This window comes from Phaethon lepturus, unplaced genomic scaffold, assembly GCF_000687285.1.
Source record: "Phaethon lepturus isolate BGI_N335 unplaced genomic scaffold, ASM68728v1 scaffold2783, whole genome shotgun sequence".
NCBI classification, from domain to species: Eukaryota; Metazoa; Chordata; class Aves; order Phaethontiformes; family Phaethontidae; genus Phaethon; species Phaethon lepturus.
The window spans coordinates 29,673-41,895 of record NW_010526775.1 but is presented as its reverse complement, the minus strand read 5'-3'; the positions used below and the strand labels follow the sequence as shown (position 1 = coordinate 41,895).

Below are 12,223 nucleotides of genomic sequence, written 5' to 3'. Positions count from 1 at the left end.
GTGGGGAAGAAAAAAGAGGAGTCACTAGAGAAGAAAAATATAAGCTCTCTTTCTCCTCAACATTTTTTATGTAAATGTCTCTACTGACATTTATTTGAATCCTGGCTCAAGTCTTTGCTACACAATGAAAAAAAATGTTTGCCAATGGATTTTGGCTCTTACATTTTTAACTGTAAAACTACTCACTGGACTATTTCCATGACTGCCCTTTCACAGATAACAAACAATACTTTAATTCTATACACTATTAGTTTACACTTACCTATTACTCACTGCTCTTAAGTAATATGCACACATAGAGAAGCATATATGTAGCCATTACTGCTGTTCAGACGTAGCAAGAATGGCCTCTGCTTTGCTGTAATGTACTTATAAGTATGTATTCGAACAGAATTAAACCACGATGAGAGCAACATAAATCTTAATGGTGACAAGAGGCATATTTTTAGATTTTCTCTTAACTGAGGCCAATTCTGAAGCTGGATGCACAGCAGCAGACCCCTACAGCCCTCATGCGACCTGAACCAATAGGTGCTGTTCATGACTGAAAGTTTCTGACTGTGTAGCTCCTATTTCAGGCACAGGGCAAAATGTTAAGTAGCAGCAAATTGGGACAGATTCCTAACACTGGTTTGTTATTACAACTGCATCAAAGTACAGCTTGGCATGAATGTCAAATGTCATTGCCCCAATTAAAACATAACATATATACAACTCTCAAACACCGTATTGAGTCATGAAAAGAAAACCACACCGAAAGTTAGTGATAAAAACGAACGAGTTTCCAAACTACACATTGCAAACACCACCACCTTTTCTCTACTTTATATTCCTTTGTTCTCACCCATGCTGTTCACATGCTACATTCAGCTATAAAGGAAAAAGCAATAGCTTTTTAGGTATCAATATTTATTACAGATCTCTGTCAATTACGAGTATCTGTGGTAAATATTTTGTAATGCAGTACTTGCTTATCTGTCATGCTTCACTCCCTCTCGAAACATCACGCCTTTAGGGTTGGCAGGTTGGCTTTGCCCACATCCCCTCTTTGTTTCCCCTGGCAGTTCAAGGAGAAGAGCTTGAACCACTTTGAGGCTGCTCACACAATCCCCACAGACAACCAGCGTCCCAGCCAGAGGCAGAATTTACACTCAACCGTCTCACCACGCACATGAGAGGATGATGCCTGGTCTTATGTGATCTGAGCCAAAGTCACTGAAATCAGGCAGAATCTCTCCAGTAACTGCCGTGGATTTTTGATCAGGCTTCTCACGGCTTGCAAGCAGTGCTGCCTGCTAGCAGGTGTCAGGGGGTTAAGTTTTAACCTACACTGCAGGCTTTTCCTGCCAAATTCCGCTGTGACCTTGGAAACACAAGACTCTAAACACAGACACATTTTCTTGTTTGCTGCAAGAGTCTGTGCACCCCAGATTTGCTGACCAGGGTAGTGAAACACCATAAAACCCACTTAAGCATCATAAAGAAGGCCGCAACGCCACAGCTAAAAATTGGAATAATGTATCTCTGAGCTTTTCAGCTCTCTGCTGGGAGTGGGGCAAAGTCTGAGGAACAAAATGAAACCAGATTGACGGAAAGGGTGGAGCGGTGGCTTGCGTCTCTGGGCTTGTTGGGGACGCGTCGCTTGGCAAGCCGCGGCGTGCGGGGCGGCGGCGGCACTTACTTCGTTGATGCTGATCTCAGCCTCCACATACTGGAGCCCCTTCTGGAGGATGGAGATGAGTGCGGCAGGTGGCACTAGCGTCCCGTTGATGTTGGACTGGCTGATGTGGCTCTCGATACCGAAGGTGAAGGCCGAGTGGGAGAAACCTGAGAGCAGGAAAAGGAAGCCATGACATGAAATCTAAATGCACCAGCCAGATACACCTTCATGGTCTAAAAATAATTCTGCTCTGAGATCTGAGAGAGGCTGCCGCCATACGCAGAAGGACGCGGGCTGGCTGCATGGAGCCAGGGAGGTTCACCAGAGCCATCCTGACCACCCTGCCACCGCCCGCCCCCTCCCCGACACGCTGCACGTTCAGGGGAAGCCGTATAGACATGGAAATGCACGCAGTGAAAAGTAACCAGAGAACTGCACTAACTGAAAAGAAAAACACATAAGAAATGAGGAATCGTCACAAGGCCAAGCCCAACTAAAAAAAGTGCCTCCAATCTTCATTTCCCTTGCTGCATTTCAGGAGGGGTGTTTTCTGAAGCTAAATACTTAAATCCCTACCAGCATGCAAGTTGTATAAAATCAAGGCATAGATGCAGCTGGCACAGGGGAGCCATTCCCTTATACCAGGGAAGAGATTTCAAATCCTCAGCTCATTTATTGCTGAGTACAATATGATGTGCAGAGGACTGCCATCAAAACGTGAACCAACAGAAAGGCCGCTCCCGTAAACCTATTTTCTGAAAGCGAACGGTAATAGCAAAAGTAATTAATTTGGATCTGCCAAGCAGCAGGCGGCAAGCCGGCGCAGTCCTTAAACCAGAAGTCTTCCTCTTCTCCGTTTCATTTTTGTAATTGTCTGAGAAATAAGGGGCAATGAAGGTGATGGCACTGGAAACTAAAGAGTTTTAGTGGACAAATTTTAAGATTGGTGCCCTGAACGCTGGCTGAAGCTGCTCAAAACTGCTGCTGGGTACGCAGGCGAGCCCTGCAGAGCGACCGTACACAGGGGCAGATGCGGGAGGGGGAAGGGGGAACAGGATGTAGATATAACTGTAGGAACCCATTTATCACCACACTGTCTCCAGAGCATTAATCTACCATTAAAAGCCTTGGGGAAACCACCCATGCACTGTCTCAAACAGGAAGAGCCCTCGCAGTCCCCACCAGCTAGACAAGAAAGAAGAAAAAAAAAAAAAAGAAAGAAAAAGAAAGCAGCTCTCAAATGAAAATACTTCCGTTAAATATAGCTGTGCCTCTTCCTCTTGTCAACAGTAGTTTCATTTATAGTTTTGTCCGTTAAGGGATTTCCCCCCCATCACTGCAATGTCCAATCGCGTGTGGGCTGGAGGACGGGATTTTGGGCTCTCTCCACAGTAATGCTTTCTCTCTCTCACTCAAATTGTTCTCAAGATCCTTTTTGCAGCTAGTTCAATTATGATTGCAGATAGATGGCAAAAACAAGCCGAGAAACAGAATGCCTCCCACATTTGAAACCGAGGTATGTATTTCCCTGTGATTCTCTCCCCCTACACGTTTTATTTTGCCACTGTTTGTCTCCTCTTCCTGGTAACAGCCTCCATCCTCTCCCTTCCCGACCCTACCCTCCCTTCCTGGCACACCCCCAGTTTTGGGGGATGCTTTGGACACTTTTTAGGAAGTGGCAGGTCCATCTGTGAGCAGAATTACGTAGGATTACAAGGCATAAAAATAAAGCACAGGAAAAACACCTGAAAAACTGCAGTATCATTTACCAAATCCCTGGCCCAATTCTTATCCTGTATTGCTTTTTATATCCTGGTCTAGTTTATGAGCTGCTGGACCTCCTGCTGCATCCAAAACAGACTGCAAGATCTGCAGGGCAGTGTTTTTCCCTCGTTATTAGTTTTGTAGGACACCTAAGCACATTACTGGGCATCACAGTGAGGGAGAAATCAAGCACTAAGCATACACAGCCTGCGTCTGAGAAATCTAGGGCTTGATCACTGCACACCGAAATCTCTATGTATATATAAATACACGGCAGGCAACTAACCAGAATTAGAGAATCAGATTCCACTCAGTTTATATTTATGCGTATTTAAATTAATCAACAACAATGATACCTTCTTGAAAAGGAACGGACTTTAAAATGCATGATGGATAAATCTGTGAATCTGCTTAAGAATGGAGAAGAATGAGATAATTAAGCTGTTGTCCAGAAGCACTGAAGTTGACTGCTAAAAAAGCCAGCAGCTAGTTTGTGAGTCGGCAGCTCAGAAAATTGTAACACAGTCTCTGCTTCAATCACAAGGTGGCTGGCATAAAAATGGCAACCAACAAACATTGATAGAAAATGTAAAAAAAGCAGAAAATCGTTACTGTGGATCTACAGAAAGCTCAATTTTAATTATGGCTTTGTATCTCTCACTACTGCATTTGGTGTCTCGCAGACTTAGTTGGCTGCTGGCGTACTTCAAGCCCCATCTTTGCCAGCAGACAGGTGACAGTGGCACACAGCTACCCTCTTTGTCCAGCACTGAGTTGCCACATCCCCAAGGAGCAACATGTCTCACCTCACTGCACGTGCGAGAAGGAACTTCTTGGCACAAACCCCAGTTGTGTTATTGCAATGAGTCTTGGTTTTTCACTTGTTTCTCTAGACACCGAGAAACCATTACCAAAGCACCTGTTAACATGAGGAAGCACAAAACTCCTGGCTACACTGTCACTGAAGAGCAACCTCACTCACGGATCTCCAGTAGTTGTGACAAACTTTCCTAAAATTTTATCTTTACATCCAAGAATAAGATCCAAATACTGAAAATCAACGGAGCAAAACTGCTTCAGGGGGTGCTGCTGGTAACTGTGTTCCTCACCCCTCTTGGAAAAATCCTCCCATACAATTGTAATTGAAAGAAAAACGTTTGTTTGTCTGTTTGTACAGCAGAAACAAGCCAACCAGCCCACCGACTGATAGTTAACTACCTCCTGATTTCTTATGCTACCGTAGCATTTATATGACTCATGTGAAAGTAGACCCGTTTTAGAAGTAACACACACAGTTAACGAAATCCTGAATGAAGCTGTACCCACGTCAGGTTTCTGGTAACGCTGAAGAATCACTTGAGCTTTGCTTTTATAGTTACCAGATGTCATTAGTTCTCTTCGGGGCTCTGCGTGCGAGGATGCTCAATTATATAGCAACGTTGCAGCTCTATAGTTCACTCTTACACAAAGGTTATTTCTACTAAACAAGGGCGAGATTTTTTAAATGTTAGCTTGTGTTACAAATGTTAACTTGGCTCTCCTTCTAAGTTCATGAAACCACACTGGGGAACGCAAAGCCAAGGCAGCAGCATCCCCCCTCCTCCAGTGGCTCGGTGCAGGCTGTCAAGGCAGTTGGGGAGCGAGAGCAGAGACAGAAGGTGCTCTGCAAGGGGGGATCTGAAGAAAGGATGCGGTAGGGATGACATGAAATTACAACAGATCCAAACTCAAAACGCTGTAGTAGCAGCGAAATGAATGAAAGTTGCAAATCTGTGTCCGTATGCATGATTTCTCAAAAATTCTGTCATTTCGGTGACTGTAATAATCACTCTATAAAACAGTAACTTCTATTCCAATAGCACCCCTAAATGAAATCTTATCGTAGTACGCCCTTCGAGGACACATGCAATGAGACTATAAGCTTTTGAAGGTAAAGCCATGAACACAAAGGGCCGAAGGGGAGAGAGCATGGCCACACACTGAACTGGTTCCATACCAGTGAACCGGACAGTCACTTGTGCCGTGACATGACCAGTGCCCTGAACGGCACCTTTCGGCAGGCTTGACAGAATGGCTTCCACGTTTTTTCTACCTCAAAAAAGATGGGAAAACATAAACTGTCAAACTAGGTACAATCTCTAAACACATTACCATACACGAAAAAAAAAAATCCAAATGAACTTGGTATGATCACCTTAAAGGGAGGCGACCTATCAACTGCAGAATAATTGGTCTTGAAAGATTTTACAGAGCATAAAAGCACAGAGGATATAACGAATGCAGAAAAAATTACTTAAATGACCACCCCCAACCCAAAAATTGTTATACAAGTGTTTTTGACTTGAAAACAGAGTAAAATTCTTCATTCAGAGATTCCTGCACTTTTTTGTACTGACAGTGGTCCTGGTTCTGTATCTTTTCCCACACCAAGGTGTCTGTATATAATCTTAGCGGTACATACACAGACGTTTGGGAATTCTTGCCCTAAGCAGTGCCAAAAATGCATACGTAGGGTTGTGGTTTGCAAAATTTCACGGATAGATTTTGCTGTAACTGCAAGAACGGAGATGATAGAGATTTTTTTCCCCTTGGCTGCTCCTTTTTCAGTTAAAAAAGGCCTCGCCTTAAAACAAGACTTGTCAAAATCATAATACGACTAGGTTTTATTTAGCGAACATAATGCTGCTCTTCGTGCGCTCGTTTGATCTGCAGGCTGCATAATTTTAATTGTTGGTAGCATGCCTGGCTCACAGCAGAAACGCCTGCCAAATGTAGGTGCAGGAAAGGGCACTGGGCAGCCATGCAGCCCAGGCAAAGCCTTGTCTTCTCCAGAGATGTCTCTCACCTCTTCTGGGAGTGACAGATTCTTCCTTTTAGGCACACAACCAGGGTGCTGCCGAGTATTCCCCGTGCTCGCTCATCTGGCAATCACAGACCCAGCCGACTGACATTCTTCACTAAGTGCTCCTTTCATTTTCCGATCCCTTTAGCACCACAAAAAGCAGTCTTGTCTAAATCGCAATCTTAAATTGTAACAGCTACAGCACCTACTGCTGCGTTTGTACAGGTGGGGGAATGACAGAGAGGGGTCTGTGGAAGCAGCAGCTTCTGATGTGTTTCTTGGGAGTTACCTTGGGGATGCCCCGATTAGCAATAGTTAAGCGATCTGTTGAACGCTGCACAAGTTTTCAGTTTGTGAACTCATTGGACTTAGTTTTCTCTGGTAAATTTAACTGGCATACTGTTCAAATAATTTTTTAAAAAATTCATACTATGTGATTCTTCACTGAAACATTGGTTACTGTAGAATGAAACAGAGAATAAAGAATTAAGAACATCAAATTGCCTTTCACACTCATCTCGGGCATCTTTCTGATGAACAGCCTCTATCCCAACAGTGAGTACAAGTAACAACTCATTCCTACAAATCTTTGTGTAACTAATGCCCAGTGTGGCCCTCTGTCCTGGAAAATAGTGAGATTTCATATAGAATAATTTTCCTTTAATAAATTTTCCTATTTCTTTAACTCAAGCAGTCCAGATTGAGGTTTTCAAATCCAGGGATCCTAGATACAACTTCTGGAAATCACTAAATAGTGATGTTATTACCTCAATAGAAAGAAAGGGGGGGGGCGGGGAAAAGGAGGCATAAACTATCTGACAACCCCTTGTTTTTCTGTCATTATTTCATTGATTTCTCTGACATTGTGTTGTTTTTCTTTTTGGAAATTCCCAATACCAGCTCTTCCAATCCTCATCTCTGAAGTAACATGCTGTTCTCTTCGAAAGTAGAAGGTAGAAAATACAAAAGTGAGCAAGATTGTACAAATTATTAGAACTTCTGGCTTTGGTAGAACCAACCTGCAACTGCTATAATGGGATTGTGAGTTTTCTGGCTGCTGGAGTGCCTGTTTTCTTAAGGTAGTATTGTACCTGGCATTACCGCTGAGACTTTGACCAACATAAAATTCATGCAAGAATGGAAGGCGCTTTAAGAGCTCACTACAGCTCTACAGGCTCCAGGGAAAAATGACTGTTGTGAGGCGGTAAAGGAAAGTCATCTTTATGACCATAAATGAGTATATGGGCAAAAATCCTGGGTTATTTAGACACACCAAGTAGAAACATTCCACAGTTTAATGAGTCAAAAGAAAATCACACGCAGGGGGAAAAGAAGTCCCCGCACAGTCCCATCAGCTGCTTTATCATGTTACCAAACCCAAGCAACTCCAAAGCTGCCCACACAGGGGCTTGCCAAAGAAACCAGATGGATCCAGTGGAAAAACATCTTCCCAAGTCTGATGAGTGCCATCTAAGCAGGAAGGCAAGAAGGGAAGAGTGGTGCAATGTGGTGATCTGAACTAAATTAAGAGTCCCACCACTGCAGTTTAAAGAAATTCTACTAAAGACCAGTGAGATAGGACCATTAACAAAATAACTTCCTCCAAATACTAATCATGTACAAACAGCACAGTTAACATTAAGTCTTTCGTAGGTCTAGATTTACCAGTGTAGAGAAGCAAGGGACACGTATCACCAAGGGCGTATTTGAATGCAGTTTCTGGCTGCAAAACCAGAAGCAAACAGTTCAACTTACAGCAACTGTATTTTCTTAATCCTGAGCCTAATATATGCTCATCTAGTTTCTGAGGTAAATGACATAATTTCTTGCCTTTTGCCCAAGAGAATACAATGATGTTCTTCACTGTACTTGACTGTAGCTGCCATTTTAGTCTACTATTTCCCCTTTCATATGATGCACTGAGTGAGAACTGAGAATGTAGCATGGATCCCAGTCCTCACTCCTCCTTAGATTTCTGTCTAAATGTTAATTATGTATCCATAAAAACATGGCCATAAACCCCTAGTGTACACATGCAGAGGCTTCACAAAAACGACACCAGTTTCTCCAAAATATGTTCACTTGCGGTTAATAAGTGTCTGGTGCCTCAAGCCACGGAGAAGGTTCTACAAGCAGTTAAAAAAAAAAAAGGTGGGCAAAAATCCTACACCACATCTTGTTTATTATTCACAGCAGACTGAGATTCTTCTCCTAGCTGAGCTTTTTGTTTCTCGGTAATACATCCTCGAGTGCCTCTCTGGTTTTGGCAGTGTCTGCTTATTTTTGAAGACTTACCTTCACAATTACATAAAGGACTTAACAAGGACACACATTAGCAATTTAAAATAGAGAACTGCAGTTGAAATATATTTTTAGAAAAATCAGCTGAACAATAGGGCTTGTACATTTGTTTCAAGATTAGGATTGCTGAGCGATTAAAATTATTTCCAGAACCCTGGGAAATGTGTCCTGTATTACAAGCTCTTTCACAGTCCCTGGGAAATACGAAAAAAGGATCCCTAGCTGTAGCTTGTGTCAGTTGCCAAAATTACAGTGTGCCTGGTTACCCGAAGTTTTGTAGAAGCAATTATTCACTAATATTAAATGTTACACCCTTTTTTCTTGGATATCTGACCTGTTCACCTTCTGCCAAGAATTCAGAGTAAATGTCTGCTACCCCAAATTATTTTATTATGTGCCAAAGAATGTTTTTGGCAGGTTTTTTTTTTTTCCTTTTTATGCAGGAAAATATGTTGGAAAAGATTAATACAACTTGGAAATGATCTTTTGATGAGCAGTACTTGGCACTCACTGTTTAAGCCTTTCTGAGGGCTGCAAATTAACAAAAAGAAATACGATACAGACAGAAAACAGAACACAAGCAATGGAAAGAGGAACTTTCTTTTGAAAACAAGGTCTGAAATAATCCCCTTTTTCACTCAGTCTGTGTAAATTAGACTGACAATTGAGAATAAATGTCAGCACAGATCTAGCACTTTAATGCAACTACAGGCAAGGTCTGAAGTAACTTACAAAGGCAACGGCAAGAGAAAAATAAGTATTTTCCTTCTAAATTAATGGGATGCCGTTATCTTTTGGCCCTGTCCGTGCAACCAAACACCCAAAATGCAAGGATCACATTTATAGAAGAGATTTTCACAGCCATACATACTTCACAATTTATTCCCGTAAGCTCTGCTCTTCTACCAGCTTTAATATACACCTATAAGTGGTAGCAAATAGGACACCCCAGCTGACACTCAGTGAGCAGTCAAGAACTTCAACACCAGGATGGTTTCTGCTGATGGTAACCACAGAGTCCTAACACAGCTACGCTGGTTAGGTGTGAGGAGGGGTGGTTTGTAACTGCCATAGCTGTGCCGGTTACTGGCAAAACTTGCAAAGCTGCAAGACACAGCAGATTTCACTGGGGCTGGAGAGCCATACGGAAAAGCAGTAAATGCACAGATGTGTAGCACTTCACTGGTTTTACTAGCAAAGCCATCTTGACCTATAGATCTGTCTTCCATCCTACTTTCTTAATATGCTTATAATACTACATTTGTGTCCTGTTTTTTGAAGCTTGCATAAAGTGATCAGAACCAAAATCCATACTATGGAATAAATTTGCAAAGGTGTAATTGCTTATGTTTGTGTAGCTTAAAAATCACTGTGTTTGCTCAGTGTCTGAGATCCAACACTGTACGGCAACTTTCAGGCCAAAGAAAAATTAGAATAGTCAAGTTTAGAAAACTGTGAAGAGACCTAGAAGGAAATACCAAGTAAGTAGGGTTATGCAAATGGCAAAAAAACAAGACACTCCGTGTATTTTTTTTCCTTCACAGGACTTACAAAATTCTGCACCAAGTACTGCTTTTCTTACATGGCATTTATATTGCTGTTGTTATGCAACACGGGTAAAATACACAGAGAAAGACATTTTCAATACGACCGGTTAAACTGCACCACAAAGCATCTGAAACTATCGTTTATATGTATGTATGTAAAGTAAGTATCTGGTCACAAAACTCTAAGTCTCTGCATATAAATGGCCCTCATATAGCTTATTACATTCTTTTGAAAATATAACCAGAACAAAATATGACAAAACCAGTAAGTTCTGTAGCTGTAAATATATTTTTTCTCCTCTTGATTGTGGAATTTGGATTTTGGGAAACTAACCATCAAATACTGCTAGTATGTATTCACTGCTCTACGAAAAAAGTGCACAATGTGGTTTTGACTCACACATGGTTTCACACGATACAGAAGTGCTGTCGGCTTAGAAACCAATTTGCTTATCTTTAAAGGAAGCTGGGAAAAGTATTTACCTTTAACCTAGCAGCTTCATCCTTCCCAAGAGCTATAGCTTTGTTAAGTTTAAAAAAATGGTTTTGGAACTGCAGCCCAATAAAGCTTGTTGTCTTCTAATGCTGACCCTGATTTTCTCAAAATGTACTTAGTATTTGCAAAGAGAATAAATGATTACTAGCAGAGAGAAACTATGCATAATAATGCAGTTCCTATTTGAGAAATGGATTTGTCTTTTCAGCAGTCAGCCATCCTCCAACTATAAAATATTATTTCAAATTCAGAGTCAGTCTCACTGTTTCTGGAATCATACAGTCATTTCCTCCCTAGTTTAAAAGAAATACAGAAAGTAGGGGAGAGATTAAAATTAAAAAAAAAAGAGAAGCAGTTTATTGAAACCTCTTATAAACCTTTTTGATAGTACACTCTATTTTTACTACATACGTATTATGCTGAGAGGAGTTATATATATTATGTTACATTATATGCAGTATATATAGTTACAGATGGTTTCTCATTAGATAGTAATGTCCATTCTGGGGTGACTTTTAGGAAACACTTTTATTTAAACCAAGCCTGTTTTTGTCAAATTTCTCAAGCGCTTTTATCCAAGAATCACTATAACACATACTGCACTCCTAGAACGACACCATGGCTTTCACTTATCTCAAATAATTCATGAAAGGTCACAAATGTTGGTTCTATATCCAACTTTCAGTGTATCAGAGATTTGGATCATAAGCTTAAGTCATTTCATTTTAATTGAGTAGGCTGGCTCTAAAGAGGATAACACATCATATAAATAGGGCTGCATGCCCACAAATCAGATCTGTGCTGAACCATGAGAATTAAAAATGGATTTTGTATTGCTCCAAAGCCTAGCCACTGTACAGCTGAAAAGGTGAAAGAAACCCTGCCTTCAGTCTTAATACCAGTTCCTGAATAATATAGTTATCATCTCGTTCATACTGCATTTAGATACATATATTCACCTATAAATTCACAAATAGTACTTTGAAATAATAGAAAAATAATGTTAAATAGTGTCCCAGCACATCTGTAATAGTCTTCCCTCAGAGGATTTCAATACATCTTAGGACTAAAAACCTCTTAACATGTGTTGTACGTAGTATTAACCTCACTTTCAAACAGGAATATCGAGGCACAGGAATTTTATAGCCAGGTTTAAACACCCAGTTCTTACCTATTTCCCTAACAAGGGTATTGTTTTATTTACTCAGTAATAGCTGTTCAGCGCCCCGTTACACTAGCACAGAAGTACCTGTGCAAATAGATACTAAGCAAATACACAAGCGTCTTTCTACCAGTGCAGCTGAGTTTGGTCTACGAACTATAGTTACTCTATACTGCCGGCAGGATACATGCAGCCCCACAGCTAGTGAGAACACGTATGGAGACACAAATAATGCAGCCACAGATTGTTACTGAAACAACACTAAAACGTGTGGTTTCTCTTTTGCTGGCAGGATGTCATTTCAAGGATGTATTTTTCCCTCAGCAAACAAAAGATCTCCGTCTTTACTATTAGAGCACAGCTATGTTCACAGCTTCAAAAGCATTCCAGTGACTACCGTGTTTAATGGCCACCTTTATGTATAGGTTCTTCAAAAGATCTTCAAGGCTCC

General features: G+C 41.3%; 1 protein-coding gene across 2 annotated transcripts in view; it reads right to left on the bottom strand.

Annotated features, from left to right (window-relative positions):
- LOC104617751 (F-box-like/WD repeat-containing protein TBL1X) overlaps positions 1-12,223 on the bottom strand; it is a 53,456-nt gene that overhangs the window by 34,464 nt on the left and 6,769 nt on the right. For both annotated transcript variants that reach the window (XM_010283159.1, XM_010283158.1), the window contains exon 2: positions 1,682-1,827. In XM_010283159.1, coding sequence (XP_010281461.1) covers positions 1,682-1,827 — 146 coding nt within the window. The remainder of the gene's footprint in view (positions 1-1,681; positions 1,828-12,223) is intronic.